The following is a 19,803-nucleotide window of genomic DNA, read 5'->3' as shown; positions in this document are numbered from 1 at the left end:
TTACTCCTCACCTTAAAGTTATTGCTTCTGGTCTCTGGTCTGCAATGGGGAAAAGATTCCCACAATCTGCCCAGAACTGCACAATGTTCCATCTGTAGCCTAACCAATGTTTCCTCAAAACGTTCTCAACTTTGTGAAGCGTCATCACACTAATTAAGTCCAACACATCAAAACTAACTGCTCCCACTCCCTATTGTTAGCCACTAACAGTCTCCGTTAACAGCTGTTCACTCTCCTGGCTTGATTGTTATCCACTCCTTTGTGTGTCCAACAATTCTCTCCCTGGGTTCTATCGCCACCTTTCTTACTCCTTACCTCCTTACTCCTTACTCCGCCACCTTACTCCTTACCTCCTCCCCCACGCCAACATTTTCCTACTTCTGGGGAAGGATCTCTGAACTCTGATTTCTCTTCACAGATGCTGCCAGAGATGCTGAGTTTTTCCAGCAACTTCTGTTTTTATTTAAAATCAACCTCTCACTCAGTCTGACTACCCAATCAGATTCATCAATAGGTCTGTTTCTTCTTTCAATCTAATATCATTGTTCTATGATGACCTGAGTAGGGTGGGTTTATTTTAAGGAGGAGAAAGTGATGACTGCAGATACTGGAGATCAGAGTCAAGAGTGTGGTGCTGGAAAAGAACAGCAGGTCAAGCAGCATCCGAGGAGCAGGAGAATTGACAATTCAGGCATAAGGCCTTCATCAGGAATGATGCTTCTGAGCCAAGGGGGTAGAGAGGTAACTGGGATGGGGGTGGTGCTGGGAGGAAGATAGCTGAGAGTGTAATAGGTAGATGAAAGTGGGGGTAATGGTGATAGGTCGGAGAGGAGGGTAGAGCGGATAGATGGGAAGATGAACGTGTAGGACAGGTCACGAGGGTGGTTCCGAGTTAGAAGGTTGGATCTGGGATAAGGTGGGGTTAGGGGAAATGAGGAGACTAGTGAAGTCCAAATTAATCCCATGTGGTTGGAGGGTCCCAAGGTGGAAGTTGAGGCGTTCCTCCTCCAGGCATTGGGTGGTTGGAACTTGGCGTAGGAGGAGGCCCAGCACCTACGTGTCCTTGGTGGAGTGGGAGTGGGAGGGGGAGTGGGAGTTAAAGTGTTCGGCCACGGGGCAGTGGGGTTGCTTCGTGTGTGTGTCCTGGAGATGTGCTCTGAAGCGCTCTACAAGTAGGCGTCCTGTCTCCAGTGTAGAGGAGACTGCATCAGGAGCAATGGATATAGTAAATGACATGTGGAAGTGGAATGTATGATGGATGTGCAAGGCTCCTTTGGGACCTTTGACAGGGGTGAGGCGGGAGGTGTGGGTGCAAGTTTTGCAGTTTCTGCAGTGGCAGGGCCTGGTGCCAGGTTTGGTGGGGGGCTGTGGACCTGACAAGAGAGTCATGGAGGGAATGGTCTTTATGGAATGCAAATAGGGGTGGGGAGGGAAATATTTCTCTGGTGGTGGAGTCCTTTCGCAGGAGCCCAATGGTTGGTGGGCTGGAAGGTGAGGACCAAGGGGAATCTGTTCTTGTTGCGGTTGGAGGGGTGGTGTTCGAAAGCAGAGGTGCAGGAAGTGGATGAGACACGCTGGAGGGCATAATTGACTACGTGGGAGGGGAAATTGTGTTCTTTGAAGAAGGAGGCCATCTGGTGTGTTCTGTGGTGGAACTGGTTCTCCTGGAAACAGATGCGGTGGAGATGGAGGAATTGGGAATAAGGGGTAGTGTTTTTACAGGAGGCAGGGTGGGAGGAGGTGTAGTCCAGGTAGCTGTGGGAGTCTATGGGTTTGTAGAAGATGCCCGGGTTGATTTTAAGTTATATTAGATCCACTCTGCAAAATATTTCAACCGTCCTATTGTATTTGAAAGCTCCACAGAACTTAATCTAAATTCCAAATCTTTCTTCAATTACATTTCTCAGATTCTATATAAGAAATCATCAACATATCTAATGATGTCTGAAAGCCTTCCTCTGTGCCATTAATACATCATTGGGGGAATCTGCTTGCAGTTGTTTTCAACAAAACTGATCTCAGCTAAATATGCCACGCCCTGGAAACATTACCCAATTTTTTGTAGTTTCCATAGTTTTATTCTGCATCTGCTGCCTTTGGCCAATTTCAGAAACACTTTACTCTGAAAAATATCATCCTGCAGAATATCAGTTTTTGTGTCGGTTGACTTATACTGCCATCAATGTGGCCAAAAGAGCTAAAATTTATGATTACTTTGCCATTTCAAAGTGCTCAGTCTAGCATTCATATCACCCAAATATTCCTTTGCAAGCTCCTCGTGATTAACGTTGCTGTAGCCTTAAATAGAAATAGCTAGAGAAACTCAGCAGGTCTAACACCATCTGTGGAGAGAAAGCTGAGTCAGCATTTCAGGTGGAGTGATGCTTCTTCAGAACAGATGGTAGCTAGGAAAAGGTTGGTATATTTACATAAACAAATTGGATGAGAATTTAGGAAGTATGGTTACTATATTTGCATACGACACCAGAATTGGTGGTATATTAGACAATGAAGAAGATAATCTAAGATTACAAAGGGATCAGGAAGGATGTTATTAAATTGGAGAGGGTGCAGAAAAGATTTATAAGGACGTTACTAGGATTGGAGGGTATGAGCTATAAAGAGACGCTGAATAGGCTGGGACTTTTTTTCCACTGGACTGTAGTAGTTTGAGGGATGATCTTTATAGAGGTTTATAAAATCATGAGGGGCACAGATAAGATGAATAGCAAAGGTCCTCTCCCTCGGGTAGGGGAGTTCAAAACTAGATGGCATAATTTTAAGGTGAGGGCAAAAATTTAAAAAAGACCTGAGGGGCAGCATTTTCACACAGTGGGTGGTTCTTCTGTGGAATGAACTGTCAGAGGGGATGATAGATGTGGCTACAACACCTAAAAGAAGTTTGGACAGGTTTAGGGTGATATGGGCTCAATGCCCATAACAGTCCAAACAGAACTAGTTTAGTTTGGGAAACTTGTTTCCATGCTCTTTATCTGGACTGCAGGAATTGTAGCATCTCATTTTCCGCTTGGGCACCCGACAGCCTTCAGGGCTCAATATCGAGTTCAATAATTTTAGGGCATGAACATATTCTTCCATGTCCTTGCTCAACCCCTCTGACCCCCACACAGAGGATGAGAGAAAGGCAGAAATAAATGTTTTCAGTTCACAGGCCCAGGATGCACTTGCAATTACAGCTTTGGTTGAGCTGCCATTTATTACAATCAGAGTGCTGTTGTCAGGCAGAGTTTCTTTCACTGAAAGGCTCTGTACCATTCAGTCTTAAAGTATCTCCCTCACTTCCTTAAAGAACAATATTGTCTAGTGATCTACAAAAGTACACCCACCCCACTGGTTTTTCCAATATGCAAAACTCTCCTGATATTTCAACTCCCAGGCAGCCCAGCTTGCATTTCAGTTTATTGTCCTAAGAAGGAAAAGTACGTGATTCCTTATAAACACCGCTCCTGCTTTCCTCCTTTGGGCAGCCTCCACCAAATGATACTTCATTTCCATCTCATTAACTGTTTTGGGCCTTCTTGGGTCTCATGGATCCATTATTGCTTTTCCAGTTTTGTTTTCTGCTCAAATAGCCGGAACTGTTAAATGTGCTTTCATTACCATTCCGTCTTTAATCCTTCCATAAGTTGATGCAAGGTCTAGTATCAGAGAAATTTTGAAATCTTACAGCCAGTGAAACCTCTATTTATCTCAGTGTGAAATATTGCGTTTGTTCTACAAACACTGAAGGTAACGAATGGTGTCTCAGGCATTTCTCAATACAGCAGACTTCATCAGATTCATAGAATCCCTAAGGTGCAGATAGGGGCTATTTGACCCATCGATTCTGCACCAACATTCCAAAGATCATCTCAGCCAAACTCACTTCCCCACCCTATCCCTGTAACCCTGCATTAATCATGACTAATCGACACATTCCTGGAGAATTTAGGCAATTTAGCATGGCTGAACCACCTAAACGGTACATCTTTGGACTGTGGAAGGAAACCAGAGTACCTGGAGGAAACCCTCACAGACTTTGGAGAACTTAGACAGTTGCCTGAGGCTGGAATTGTGCTCAGGTCCCTGGCACTGTGAGGCATCAGTGCTAACCGTTGTGCTACCCAGATTCAACATGGTCTCCTTCTCTGACAGTGAAACACCGGTTAGAACCAGTGATCAGTCCTTATAAATGGCCTAGAAAAGAAAGAAATCATGTGCCCAGAATAAGTGCTGCTGTCAGAAAACTGGAAACATGCATATGGCCTGAAATTGTCAAATTGTTGAATCTGGGAGGCTGTAGATTTCCAAAGTGAAAGTAAAGTGCAGCTTGTTATGCCTCAGTGGAACAGTGCAGGAGACTGAAGACATGAAACAACAAGGTGAAATGACGAGCCATCGGAAGCTGGATAGTTATGCTTGTGGATTGAGCAGAGGCGTTCTACAAAGTGGCCACCCAATTTATGTTTGAGGAGACCACATTGTGAGCAGCAAATTCAGTAGTTTAAAATGAAAGGTGTACACATAAATTGCTCCTCAAGGGAAAGTGAGGCTAAGGAGGTGAAAGGGCAGGTATTACATTTTGTGTATTTGTGTGGGAAAGGGACAGTTTGTTGGGATCATTGAGGAATGAACCAGAATATCACAGAGGGAATGGCCCCTTTGTGATATTAGGAGGAGAGAGGGGATGATTGAGGTGGAAACACACTCGGGGTGGTAGACGGATGGAAAATAATATAGTCACTGCTAATGCCCACTGTCATTTTCTATGTTTCCAATTTCTTGCCTTGAACCATTTCCTCTTCTTGGCTATGCGTGTCTAATTTATCTGCATCTCTATCCCCACCAGGATATTCTGAGGTTTTCTACATCTTTCCTAAATGGAGGCCCAAGCAATTCCCATTCACTCACTTTCTTACAATAAAAGATGTTTCTATGGCTACCCATTTGAGTCCTTGCAATGCCTGCTTTTGTGTAGGATATTTTGCACATTCCATGTTTTGATCCAATTCTCATCTCATCCCTTAAATATAATCTGAACATTGATAATTCTATCAGAGCTGTGTCCTGCACTCAGTATGAATTGCTTCCAGCTACTACTTTTCCTCCAGTTTTAACTAGTCTCTCTCTTTCCCAATTCCCTTTCTTAAATTCTCTGTATCCGTTTCTGATGACCTTTTGATGTTCGTTAGAAGCTACTGATTCTCTCAGTTAGCTTGACTACACTTCATGACACCATGTAAAGGCTCTATTCCATTTTCTCAGTTCCCGTATCACATCTGTTCTGATCATACAGTCTTTCGTACCAGCAATTCTGAGATGTTGTCTTTCCTTCTGAGACAATTCTTGCCATCATGGTTGACAGGACCCTTGACTGTGTCTGCCAGATTTCTTGCACTTTGCTTCTCACCCTTCCCTCCCAGAAACATGATAAGGCTTTCTTTACCCTACATTCATCTCACCAGCCTCCGTACTCAACACAACATTTCTGCCACTTCCAGTGTGATAGTTTTACCAACCCCATCTTCCCATTCCCCACTCCTTTCATAGAACATTAAAGCGCAGTACAGGCCCTTCGACCCTCGATGTTGTGCCAACTAGTCTGAACTGACCATTTCTTTCAAGCTATCCTGGCCCATTGGAGTGTAAACAAAACCCAATAAGTTATATTTGCTTTCTACCATTTTCCACAATGATCAATGAACATTTAGTTTTCTGTCTGAAAATATTTCACTTTCTGTTTTTCACCTTTAGACATCCATTCTCTGTCAGCTATGGTGTAATCAAGAAAACCAGCTGGTGAAGGATGAAGCTGGAGCTGATCTTCACACAACTGAGGAAACATTTATTTACAGAAATTGACATTACACTAATGTATTTTTACTTAATGGCTCATTTCTGTCAGTTATTTCTAATCAAACCCTGACTAATGCACAAGCTGCATGCATTTGAACACAGTTATGTACAGAGAACACCATTTCTGACAGGTGAAGATCCTGTGCTTTGAAAGAGGACTGGTGACGATCTCCCAAGTGTTCTACATCACTGAAATAGATGATCTGTTCACTTATTTCATTTTTTTTTTGTGTGGCCTAGCTGTGTGCAAGATGATTGTCACATTTTTCCATTTTACATCAATAACTACTTGTCAAGATTGCACTGTGAATCACTTTGTAGATGTAGTCCTTGTGGCTATAGGGTCAAGGGATATGGGGGGAAGGCAGGATTAAGCTTGATGATCAGCCATGATCATAATGACTCGATGGTTGAATTACCTACTCCTGCTACTAGCTTCTGTGGTTCTATGATGTTCTGAGATGAAAGATTCTGTATACAGTGGAACCTCAATTATCCAAAGGACATGGGTGGGCAGTATTTTGTTTGGTTAATTGAATTCTGGATAACATAGTTTAGCCAAGCATTGGAACCTTGCAATCTTGCTAGATAATCCGATATTCAGATAATCGAATGCCAGATAATTGAGGTTCCTCTGTATGTGGAAGATCTCAATATCTCCATTTGAGCGGGGATTGGTTTTGCTTAGTTGACTGGGTGGCTGGTTTTCAGTGTAGAGTGGCACCAAGAACATCGATTCAGTTTCCGTACTGGTTGGGGTTACCATGAAGGACTCTCCTTTTCAACCTCTCCCCTCAACTGAACTGTGGTGACCCTCAGATTAAACCATCACCAGTCACATTTCTCTCAAATGAAAAAAAAACCAGCCCTGTGGTCTGATAGGACTATGGTGATTTATCCTTTATTACTTGACACAGTCTCCCAAAGTCAGGGCTGCTTCTCCTGCAGCTCATTAAATGATGTCAACTTCTTTTCAACCTTGTCATTCATTCCCTTCTCTTTGGAAATCTTTGTCTCTACTTTCCTCTGTTCATTGCCATGCTAAGCAATGAACTCATTCCTTTTAAAGGTTTTGAGTACAACTGTGATCAGATTCCTAAGCTGGTATAAGTGGACAACCAGGAACTTCGTGCTAACTCAGTTGGAAGGCTAAATGAATAAATAGTTTGATTTCCTCATGCGGTGATTTAAAAATCATAAACAGATTGGTCCCCCAAGTCTCTACTACTTTAATGTTAAAAAGCCTAGATTGTGAATTTCCGATTTGCTGCTTTCATGTGAAAGCTGGAGCATTCAGTAAGTTGGAGAACAATAAACATGAAGTGATGTGGCATCACCAGTAACACTGGAACTCACAGGGTAAATAGCGTTTAAGGTTCTCATCCTTCATCTATTTTTAGCACTGAATCATTTCCCAGTTTCCAGTGGACAGCTCCAGATCTATTTGCAGATTATTGAGAATTGCTGATTTTGAAAACAGAAATGTATGGTGTTCCATTGGAGAGGGATAGGATGGATACGAGAGCTTTAACCATTTTTTAAAAACTTCAAACATTCATAACTTTGACTCATCTGAAACTGGCATTAGGTGCAACAGTGAACATGCGCTCCATCTGACAGAAATTCACTGACAGAATTTCAAAGAAGCTGTTTTGCAGGAAAGCTGAAGGCATTTTTTACTTCCTGTATCGATTGTGATTGAAATCTTTGTCTTAACAGCCTGATATCTTCTTTGAGGTGGTGAGTCGCAGCACCTGGGATGAAGTTCTGTCTCAGTCCCAAAGGGATCACTTGAGGAAATTTCTTCCACAGTTCACTGAGAAAAACGTGGAGCAACAGGATGACATCATTACAGGACTATTCAATGGAGATAACTTCCGCTTTGGGAATCCTTTATACATTGCGCAGAAGCTCTTTCGAGGTAAATCCCTGCATTTGCTATAGTACCCAAGGAGAGTACACTTAGATAACAAAGTCATCCTGCTTTACTAAAGAACAAAAATGTTTGTGTGAGAGTTTGGATCTTTGAAATTCTGTGCACCACTACAATAAGCATATGTTTTACATTGGTTTTATACAGGAGGGACCGAATGGGATAGACTTTCACTGATAGGAATTTATGAAAGGGAATTTGAATTAGAAAAATAGGTTGTGCTTTATTGGGAAAGGAGGGCATTTTATTTGGTGGCTTGTTTGGACTATTGATATTGCTGGTGATTGTCTTCATGTCTGCAGATGGCTACTTTAACCCAGAGGTGGTCAAGTACAGAAAGCTGTGTATGAAGTCACAGTATAAGCGGTACCTGTACTCCCAGCAGCAATACTTCCACAAGCTGCTAAAACAGATCCTTGTCTCCAGAAAGGTATGTGCGAAATTACAGGAGCCAGGTGTTGGGAGGTGAGGTGGGACTGCTTGTAAATTAGTTGGGATTCAAGGGATCAATTGTAAAATTTGTAACACTTGAAATGTTGAAGAGTCCTGCCTGTAACATGCTTCATGGTAAACAAAGAAACAGTAATGCTGAAGCAGATGAAATGAAATGACCCCAGAATAATTGTGATGGCATTTTAGAGAGCATGTGGCTGGTTCATTGAATTGGTACTTGTACCCTGTCTGTTGGTTTTGGGGTGGGATGGTACCTAACAAAAATTTCTATCACTGTCAGTTGCCCTGTATCAGTGTATGGTTCTATGAAGTTAACTGAGTCTGCTGAGAGTTTTACTCCTAAACTTGTCTAATCACTGACTTTTGATTGTGTAGTTTTCTCTCAGGCCCGTCAGAACATAAAAATATTTTAACCCTCAGAGTTAAGTTGTATTTACACATTGATAATTTTAAGTGTAGAGAGATTTAGTTAGGAGCAGAAGTAGACCATTTTGTTCTTTGTTATTATTTAGTCCATCAAGTCTACTGCACCATTCAATGAGATCATGGTTGACCTGATAATCCTCAATACCACTTTCCTATCTTTCCTCCAACTTTTGATTTCCTTACTGATTAAAAATCTGTCTGTTTCAGCCTTGAGTGTACTTAGTGACCCAACCTCAACAGTCCTTTGCAGGTAACAATTCCACAGATTTGTAACCCTCTGAGAGAAGAAGTTCCTCCTCATCTCTGCATCAAATGTGTGAACTCATTCTGAGATTCTGCCCTCTGGTCCTAGGTTGTCCCACAAGAGAAAACCACTTTTCTTCCCTTACCATATCAAAACCTCTTATAAACCTTAGATGTTCAAGAATCTTACATGTTTTATTCTTCTATATCCCAATGACTACAAACACAGTCTGCACAATATTTCTTCATAAGACAGTCCTTCCATACGTGGGGCATATTATCATAGAGTCATAGAGCTGTACAATATGGAAGCAGACACTTTGGTCCAACTCTGCCATGCCAGCCTGATATCCTAAGTTAGTCTAGTCCCATTTGCCAGCATTTGGCCCATATCCCTCCAAACCCTTTCTATTCATATACCCATCCAGATGCCTTTTAAATGTTGTAATTGTACCAGCCGCCTCCACATCCTTTGGCAGCTCATACATACACCACCCTCTGCATGAAAATGTTGCCCCTTAAGTCCCATTTAAATCTTTCCCATCTCACCTTAAACGTATGCCCTCTAGTTATGGACACCCCCCAACCTGGGGAAAAGACCTTGTCTAATCACCCTATCCATGCCCTTTATGATTTTACAAACTTCTATAAATCCCTCAGCCTCCACTGACTTAACCTTCTTCGCTGTTCACTACACCTTCAATTTTGGTGTCATCTGCAAACTTACTAGCTATACCTTACTAACCATCACATCCAAATCATTTATATAAATGATGGAAAGCAGTGGACCCAGCACTGATCCTTGTGGTGTATTTCACAGGCCTCCAATGTGAAAAGCAAACTTCCACCACCACCCTCTTCCTTATACCTTTGAACCAGTTATGTATCCCATGTGATCTAACCTTGTTAAACAGTCTACTGCGAGGAACCTTATTGAATGTCTTAGTGAAGTCTATAAAGGTCACGTCCACTGCTCTGCCCTCATCAATCTTCTTTGTTACTTCTTCAAAAAAAATCAAGTTAGTGAGACACAATTTCCCACGCGCAAAACCATGTTGACTGTCCCTAATCAGTCCTTTCCTTTCCAAATACATGTAAATCCTGTCTCTCAGGATTCACTCCAACAATTCAAAAAAAAAAATTGCTCACCATCGATGTCTGGCTCACCAGTCTATAGTTCCCTGGCTTTTCTTTGCCATCTTTTTTAAATAGTGGTCACCACATTAACCAACCTCCAGTCTTCCGGCACCTCACCTGTGGCTATTGATGATACAAATATCACAGTAAACAGCCCAATCAATCACTTTCCTAGCTTCCCACAGAATTTGAGGGTATACTTGATCAGGTCCCAGGGATTTATCCACCTTTATGCATTTTAAGATATTCAGTTCCTCCTCCTATGTAATGTGGACACTTTTCAAGCTGTCGCTATCTATTCCTCCACATTCTGTATCTTCCATAGTGTTCTCTGCAGTAAACACTCATGCTAAATACTCGTTTAGTATCTCCCCCATTTCCTGCGGCTCCACATGTTGGCAGCCTTGCTGATGTTAAAGGCCCTTGTAACTCTTTTGTTCCTGATATACTTGTAGAGTCCCTTTGGATTCTCCTTAACCCTATTTGCCAAAGCTATCCCATGTCCCCTTTTTGCCCTTCTGATTTCCCTGTTAAGTATACTTCTACTGCCTTTATACTCTTCTAGGGATCTCTGCTGTCTATACCTGACGTACGCTTCCTAGATTAGTGAACCTGGACTGCCACAAAAGTCATTGTATCTTCCCTTCTTTAGATAAAATAACCAAAATTGTTAACAGTATCCCAGCTGTGCCTTGTAAAGTTTTAACAAAACTTTTGGATTCCATTCCTTTTGAAATAAAGGCCCACAAACCATTTGCCTTCCCCAGTACCTGCTGAACTTGGATGTTAGTTTTTTATGATTCATGGACGAGGGCAGCATGGTGGCTCAAGTGGTTAGCACTGCTGCCTCACAGCGACAGGGACCTGGGTTTGATCCCAGCCTTGGGCCACTGTCTGTGTGGGATTTGCATACAGACAGTGAAGTTCTGCGTGGGTTTACTCTCAGGTGCTTCAGTTTCATTCTATTGTCCAAAGATGTGCACATTAGTTGGATTAGCCATGGTAAGTGCAGGGTCATGGGGATAGGTTAGGGGGCTGGGCCTGGGTGGAATGCTCTTTGGAAGGTCAGTGCAGATTCGATGGGCCAAATGGCCTGCCTCCGCACTTGAGGGATTCAGTGATTCTCTGACTCCCAAATCCTTCTGTTCTGTGGGACATTGGAGAGATTGACAGAGTAGGAAGAATGTGGGCATGGTGAATTGGCATTGATACTGAAATGATCACTGTGTATGACACGAGGTAAACCCCTCTGCTAGTATAAACCCGACACAGAGATGTTCACCTCGTACCGTAATTGGTTAAATTTCGAGAGGCAAAGAACTATCCCAGATGTCACTATTTAAAGTAAAAATTAACAATTTTATTCTTTAAGTCCAACAGAGAACATGAAAACAACAACAATTTACAACTAATTTCTCTTAAAGCTATCTTTTACCTACCACTCTACAATACTGGTCCGATTTTTAAAAAAAAACCCTGATTAAGATTTACCAAAAAAGGAATTACGTTTCAAAAAACCAGCCAGCTGCTGATTTTCCTCTGTCAACTTTCCTGAGTCATCTTTTCTTTGGTCTTCTGCCATCCAACTTTCTTGTGGACAGGCACCTTTCAGAGAGCTGTTCGGCTAGCAATCTGTTTTTTTGTTGATGCTGTTTGCTGTTCTCCCCTAACTGTTCAAAATGTCAGGTTTTATACCCCAAAACATTGGATCATTTCATAGAAATGAAAAAAATAGGCAGGATGAGAGATGGTGTAGGAGGGAGGGGTTCAGATTTGTTGGACATTGGGACAGATTCTGGGGAAGGTGGGACTATCACAAAATGGACGGTCTACCTCTGAACCAGACCAGAACCAATGTCCTTGGGGAGTTTTTGCTACTGCTGTTGGGGAGGTTTTAAACTAATGTGGCAGGGGGTTGGGAACCAGAAGAGAAAACAAGTAGGCAGTGAGGTGGAGACTGGAGACTGTAAGAATCATGAAGATAGCACTAATAAAGGGAAGAGTAGGCAGAGAGTGCATAAGCGTAAAAGAACTGGTGGCCTGAAATGCATCTGCTTTAATGCAAGGAGTATAGTGTGTAAGCTACAGGGACGTAGTTACGCCAGAGAACAGAGGTTACTGGGTAACAGTTAGAGGTGGGAAGGGGAGGAAGCAGGCAGTGCAGGGATCCCCTGTGGTCGTTCCCCTCCACAATAAGTATACCGCTTTGGATGCTGTTGGGGGGGACGGCCTAGCAGGGGTAAGCTGCAGTGACCGGATCTCTGGCACGAGGTCAGGCTCTGAGGCCCAGAAGGGAAAGGGGAAGAGGAGGAGAGCGCTAGTTATAGGAGACTCTATAATTAGAGGGACAGACAGGCAGTTCTGTGGACATGGGCGAGACTCTCGGATGGTTTGTTGCCTCCTGGGTGCCAGGGTCCGAGGCGTCTCGGACCGTGTCTTCAGAATCCTTAAGCCAGAAGTCGTGGTGCACATTGGCACCAACGACATAGGTAGGAAGAGGGGTGCGGAGGTCATTCAGGAGCTCAGGGAGTTAGGCTGGAAGCTAAAAGCTAGGACGGACAGAGTCGTCATCTCTGGGTTGTTGCCGGTGCCACGTGACTAGATTAGATTAGATTACATTACAGTGTGGAAACAGGCCCTTCAGCCCAACACCAACCCGCCGAAGCGCAACCCACCCATACCCCTACATTTACCCCTTACCTAACACTACGGGCAATTTAGCATGGCCAATTCACCTGACCTGCACATCTTTGGACTGTGGGAAGAAACCGGAGCACCCGGAGGAAACCCACGCAGACACGGGGAGAACGTGCAAACTCCACACAGTCAGTCGCCTGAGGCGGGAATTGAACCCGGGTCTCTGGCGCTGTGAGGCAACAGTGCTAACCACTGTGCCACCGTACCGCCCACAAACAGTGAGGCAAGGAATAGGGAGAGAGTGCAGTTGAACACGTGGCTGCAAGGATGGTGTAGGAGGGAGGGCTTCAAGTATTTGGACAATTGGACTGCATTCTGGGGAAGGTGGGACCTGTACAAACAGGACGGGTTGCATCTGAACCAGAAGGGCACCAATATCCTGGGAGGTAGGTTTGCTAGCACTCTTCGGGGGGGTTTAAACTAATTTGGCAGGGGGATGGGATCCAGACTTGTAGTCCAGCAAGTAGGTTAGCTGTTTTTCAGGATGTCCAAGAATATAGGGAGGCTGTGGAGAAGGTGGCACTTACAGGGAATACTTGTGGACACAGAGATGGGCTCAAGTGTGTATACTTCAACGCAAGGAGTATCAGAAATAAGGTGGGTGAGCTGAAGGTGTGGATTGGTACTTGGGACTATGATGTTGTGGCCATCAGAGAAACGTGGATAGAAGAGGGACAGGAATGGATGTTGGAGGTTCCTGGTTACAGATGTTTCAGTAAGATTAGGGGGGGGTGGTAAAAAAGGAGGAGGGGTGGCGTTGCTAATTAGAAATGGTATAACGGCTGCAAAAAGGCAGTTCGAGGGGGATCTGCCTTTGGAGGTAGTATGGGCTGAAATCAGAAATAGTAAAGGAGCAGTCACCTTGTTGGCTGTTGACTATAGGCCTCCCAATAGCAGCAGAGATGTGGAGAAACAGATTTTGGAAAAGTGCAGAAGCCACAGGGCGATTTCAACTTCCCAAATATTGATTGGAAGCTCTTCAGATCAAGTAGATTGGACGGGGCAGTGTTTGTGCAGTGTGTCCAGGAAGCTTTTCTAACTCAGTATGTAGATTGTCCGACTAGAGGGGAGGCCATATTGGATTTGGTACTTGGTAACAAACCGGGACAAGTGATGGGCTTGTTAGTGGGTGGGCATTTTGGTGATGGTGACCACAACTCTGTGACTTTCACCTTGGTTATGGAAAGAGATAGGTGCGTGCAACAGGGCAGGTTTTACAGTTGGGGGAAGGGTAAATACGATGCAGCAAGACAGGATCTGAGGAGCATAAATTGGGAGCATAGGCTGTCAGGGAAGGATGTCGTTGAAATGTGGAACTTTTTCAAGGAACAGATACGACGTGTCCTTGATATGTATGTACCTGTCAGGCAGGAAAGAGATGGTCGTGTGAGGGAACCTTGGTTGACGAGGGAGGTTGAATGTCTTGTAAGGAGGAAGAAGGAGACCTACATAAGGTTGAGGAAACAAGGTTCAGACAGAGTGTTGGAGGGATACAGGATAGCCAGAAAGGAGCTGAAGAAAAGGATTAGGAGAGCTAAGAGAGGGCATGAAAAATCTTTGGCGGGTAGGATCAAGGATAACCCCAAGGCCTTTTATGCGTATGTGAGAAACATGAGAATGACGAGAACGAGGGTAGGTCCGATCAAGGACAGTAGTGGGAGACAGTGTATTGAGTCGGAAGAGATAGGAGAGGTCTTGAATGAGTACTTTTCTTCAGTATTTACAAATGAGAGAGACCATATTGTTGAAGAGGAGAGTATGAAAAGGACTGTTAAGTGAGAGGAGATGCTTGTTAGGAAGGAAGATGTGTTGGGCATTTTGAAAAACTTGAGGATAGACAATTCCCCCGGGCCTGACGGGATATATCCTAGGATTATGTGGGAAGTAAGAGAGGAAATTGCAGAACCGTTGGCAATGATCTTTTCGTCTTCACTGTCAACGGGGGTGGTACCAGGGGACTGGAGAGTGGCGAATGTTGTGCCCCTGTTCAAAAAAGGGAATAGGGATAACCCCGGGAATTACAGGCCAGTTAGTCTTACTTCGGTGGTCGGCAAAGTAATGGAAAGGGTACTGAGGGATAGGATTTATGAGTATCTGGAAAGACACTGCTTGATTAGGGACAGCCAGCACGGATTTGTGAGGGGTAGGTCTTGCCTTACAAGTCTTATTGAATTCTTTGAAGAGGTGACCAAGCATGTGGATGAGGGTAGAGCAGTGGATTTAGTTACATGGATTTTAGTAAGGCATTTGATAAGGTTCCCCATGGTAGGCATATGCGGAAAGTCAGGAGGCATGGGATAGTGGGAAGTTGGCCAGTTGGATAAAGAACTGGCTAACCGGTCGAAGTCAGAGAGTGGTGGTAGATGTTAAATATTCAGCCTGGAGCCCAGTTACAAGTGGAGTTCCACAGGGATCAGTTTTGGGTCCTCTGCTGTTTGTAATTTTTATTAATGACTTGGAAGAGGGAGTGGAAGGGTGGGTCAGTAAATTTGCAGATGATACAAAGATTGGTGGAGTTGTGGATAGTGAGGAGGGCTGTTGTCGGCTGCAAAGGGATTTAGATATGATGCAGAGCTGGGCTGAGGAGTGGCAGATGGAGTTCAATCCTGTCAAGTGTGAGGTTGTCCATTTTTGAAAGACAAATAAGAATGCGGAATACAGAGTTAACGGTAGGGTTCTTAGTAAGGTGGAGGAGCAGAGGGATCTTGGGGTCAATGTTCATAGATCTTTGAAAGTTGCCACTCAGGTGGATAGAGCTTGTAAGAAGGCCTATGGTGTATTAGCGTTCATTAGCAGAGGGATTGAATTCAAGACTCGCGAGGTGATGTTGCAGCTGTACAGGACTTTGGTTAGGCCACATTTGGAGTACTGTGTGCAGTTCTGGTCGCCTCACTTTAGGAAAGATGTGGAAGCTTTGGAGAGGGTGCAGAGGAGATTTACCAGGCTGTTGGCTGGAATGGAGAATAGGTCGTACGAGGATAGGTTGAGAGTGCTAGTCCTTTTCTCATTGGAACGGCGAAGGATGAGGGGTGACTTGATAGAGGTTTATAAGATGATCAGAGGAATAGATAGAGTAGACAGTCAGAAACTTTTTCCCCGGGTGCAACAGAGTGTTACAAGGGGACATAAATTTAAGGTGAAGTGTGGAAGGTATAGGGGGGATGTCAGGGGTGGGTTCTTTACCCAGAGAGTGGTGGGGGCATGGAATGCGCTGCCTGTGGAGTGGCGGAGTCAGAATCATTGGTGACCTTTAAGCGGCAATTGGATAGGTACATGGATGGGTGCTTTAGCTAGGACAAATGTTCGGCACAACATCGTGGGCTGAAGGGCCTGTTCTGTGCTGTATTGTTCTATGTTCTATGTTCTGAAGCAAGTGAACTTAAGGCTTGGATTGATGCCTGGGAGTATGACGCATTGCAATCACATAGACTTGGTTGAAGGAAGGGCATGATGATTGGCAATTAAATGTTCCAGGATATAGACACTTCAGACAGGACAGGGAAGGAGGTAAAAGGGGGTTGGAGTTGCATTGCTGGTCAGGGATGATATCACGGCTGTGCTAAAGGAGGACACTATGGAGGTCTTGGGTAGTGAGGTGGAGCTGAGAAATAAGAAGGGTGCAGTTACACTGTTGGGGCTGTATCACAGGCCTCTCAACAGTGAGCGTGAGGTAGAAGAACAAATAGGTAAACAGATTATGGAAAGATTTTGAGGCAATAGAGATGGGAGATTTTAATTTTCCCAACATTGATTGGGATACACTTAGCGTCAGAGGTGTGGATGGGGTAGAATTTGTAAGAAGCGTCCAGGAGAATTTTCCAGAGCAGTATGTCAATAGTCCGGCGAGGGAAGGGGCCATATTGGACCTGGTATTGGGGAATGAGCCAGGACAGGTGGTAGACGTTGCGGTGGGGGATTTCTTTAGGAACAGTGACTACAATTCTGTAAATTTTAGAATACCCGTAGACAAAGATGTGAGTGGACCTAAGCCAATTGTATCAAAATTAGGCAGGAGCTGGGAAATGTGGATTTGACACAGCTATTTGAAGGGAAGTCCACATTTGATATGTGGGAGGCTTTCAAAGATAGGTTAAAGACAGTGCAGGATAGGCATGTCCCGTTGAAGGCAAAGGATAGGGAGGGCAAGATTCGTAAACCGTGGATGACAGGAGAAATTGTACGACTAGCCAAGAGGAAAAGGGAAGCATTCATAAGGTCTAGGCAGCTAAGAAAAGAACAGGCCCTGGACGAATATCAGAAGAGTAGGACCAGTCTTAAAAGAGGAATCAAATGGGCTAAAAAGGGTAATGAAATAGCTTTAGCAAGCAGAATTAAGGAGAATCCCAAAACATTTTATTCTTACATAAGAAGCAAGTGGGTAACTCGAGAAAGGATTGGTCCACTAAAGGATAATGAAGGAAGGCTGTGTGTCGAGCCTGAGAGAATGGGTGAGATTCTGAATGATTACTTTGCAACAGTGTTCATTGAGGAGAGGAACATGATGAATCTTGAGATTAGAGATAGAAGTTTGATTAGTCTGGATCACGTTGACATAAGTAGGGAAGATGTGTTGGGTAGGCTAGAGGTTATTAAGGTGGACAAATCCCCAGATGGGATATATCCCAGGTTGATGAGGGAGGCGGGAGAGGAAATAGCTGGGGCTCTGTCAGATATCTTTGTGGCATTCTTAAACACAGGTGTGGTGCCAGAGGACTGGAAGGTTGCTCATGCTGTCCCCCTGTACAAGGAGGGTAGTAGGGATATTTCAGGTAACTACAGACCAGTGAGCCTGACGTCAGTGGTGGGAAAGTTGCTGGAGAAGGTACTGAGGGATAGGATCTATTTATATTTAGAAAAGAATGCGCTTATCAGTGATAGGCAACATGGTTTTGTGTGGGGAAGATCGTGCCTTACTAACTTAATAGAGTTCTTTGAGGAAGTGACCAAGTTGATAGATGAAGGAAGGGCTGTTGATATCATATCCATGGACTTTAGTAAGGCTTTTGATAAGGTTCCCCATGGTAGACTAATGGAGAAGGTGAAGTCACATGGTGTGTAGGGTGTTCTAGCTAGGTGGATAAATAACTGGTTGAGCAACAGGAGACTGTTGCTGAAGGGAGTTGAAGGGAGTTTCTCGAAATGGAGAAAGGTGACCAGTGTGTTCCACAGGGATCAGTGTTGGGGCCACTGTTGTTTGTAATATCATAAATGATCTGGAAGAGGGCACTGTTGGTATGATCAGCAAGTTTGCAGATGACACGAAGATTGGTGGAGTAGCAGAAAGCATAAGGGACTGTCAAAGAATACAGGAGGACATAGATAGACTGGAGAGTTGGGTGGAAAAGTGGCAGATGGATTTTAATCCAGACAGATGTGAGGTGATATATTTAGGCAAGACTAATTCTAGAGCAAATTATACAATGAATGGAAGAGCCTTGGTAAAAGTTGATGGGCAGGGAGATCTAGGAGTGCAGGTCCATTGTACCCTGAACGTTGCTGCACAGTTGGATAGAGTGGTCAAGAAGGCATATAGTATGCTTGCCTTCATTAGACAGGGTATTGAGTATAAGAGCTGGCAAGTCATGTTAAAATTGTACAAGACATTGGTTCAATCGCATTTAGAGTATTGTGTACAGTTCTGGTTGTCACATTCCCAAAAGGATGTGGAAGCTTTGGAGAGAGTGCAGAGAAGATTTATGAGGATGTTGCTTGGTATGGAAGGTGCTAGCTATGAAGAGAGATTGAGTAGATTAGGTTTGTTTTCATTACAAAAAAGGAGATTGAGGGGGGACTTGATTGAAGTTTACAAAATCATGAAGAGTATAGACAGGGTGGATAGAGACCAGCTTTTTCCCAGGGTGAAGGATTCAATAACAAGAGGTCACGCATTCAAGGTGAGAGGTGGAAAGTTTAAGGGGGATACACGCGGCACGTACTTCACACAGAGGGTGGTGGGCGTTTAGAACGTGTTGCCAGCAGAGGTGGTAGAGGCAGGCACGGTAGATTCATTTAAGATGCATCTGGACAGATGCATAGTAGGTGGGGAGCAGAGGGATACAGATACTTAAAAATTGACTGAAAGGTTTAGACAGTAGATTTGGATTGGCTCGGGCTTGGAGGGCCGAAGGATCTGTTCCTGGGCTGTAAATTTTCTTTGTTCTTTGTTTGGTTTGATATCATCCCAAACCGTAAAATTCAAATTCAATTGAATTTTGGTATCTGGGGCATAATTTAAACAGATTGGTCGAATTTGAATTTGTTTTTGTTCCATGGCAACACATAATCAGCTATATGTTTCAACCAAATGTTGCATTTTTTAAATTGCTCAGCACACTCTGTGCTTTCTGTCAGTCCTTGCCAGCTTCCTCTCTCTCTCTTTCTCTTTTAAAGGTACAGTACACCTACACCTTCATAACACTACAGGATTGGCCAAAGCGCTCCATTAAAATTGTTTATGTAGCAGCACTGGAAAGTTTCATCACTTCAAATGAGGAAGGAATTTGTTTGGCTTGGTACTTTAAATCTGTATTAAAAACATGACCCTGTTGTAACATCAGATACACCACAGAGTGTTTTTGTTGATTGGTTCATTTTCCAGGAGTTGCTCGAGCTGGCAAGAAAGAGTGGCCCTGACATGACTCTGAAAAGGAAATACCAGGCAATTTCGAGTCAGAAGGAGCAGGAGAGGCGAGCACAGAGTCGATACGAAAAGATTCTGCAAGAGGTCAAAGAGGAATGTAAAGATAACAGCATCTCATCTGATGAGGAAGGTATGAATGTCAATGGGTTGGTTCATTGCAGGACACGCAGCAATAATTCACTTGATAAAATGCTGGATAAGAAGGCCTTGGTGAGCCCAACTACCTTTCATGTTTATTCAAGGATTTTTTGCATTGTCCAATATTTAGCAAAAAGAAAGAGAACCTCTAATTTTAAGCAAGACCCAAATCCAGCTGAACTATTGAAGGTCACAACATTCAACAGCAACATGGTATCATCGCCAAAAATCTCAAATAAAGATATCTGAGAAAAGTTACCCCATTTTTCTTTGGTTTGAA

The 19,803-nt window shown here is 43.7% G+C and overlaps 1 protein-coding gene across 5 annotated transcripts in view; it reads left to right on the top strand.

Annotated features, from left to right (window-relative positions):
• nfrkb (nuclear factor related to kappaB binding protein) overlaps positions 1 to 19,803 on the top strand; it is a 169,741-nt gene that overhangs the window by 11,954 nt on the left and 137,984 nt on the right. For all 5 annotated transcript variants that reach the window (XM_087976526.1, XM_043676950.2, XM_043676949.2 and 2 more), the window contains exons 3-5: positions 7,576 to 7,777; positions 8,092 to 8,219; positions 19,344 to 19,515. In XM_087976526.1, the coding sequence (XP_087832652.1) occupies positions 7,576 to 7,777; positions 8,092 to 8,219; positions 19,344 to 19,515 (502 nt within the window). The remainder of the gene's footprint in view (positions 1 to 7,575; positions 7,778 to 8,091; positions 8,220 to 19,343; positions 19,516 to 19,803) is intronic.

Source organism: Chiloscyllium plagiosum, unplaced genomic scaffold (assembly GCF_037043375.1).
Source record: "Chiloscyllium plagiosum isolate Xiang-an unplaced genomic scaffold, Cpla_swu_hap1 HiC_scaffold_29, whole genome shotgun sequence".
NCBI lineage: Eukaryota > Metazoa > Chordata > Chondrichthyes > Orectolobiformes > Hemiscylliidae > Chiloscyllium > Chiloscyllium plagiosum.
This window is presented reverse-complemented; position numbering and strand designations above follow the sequence as displayed.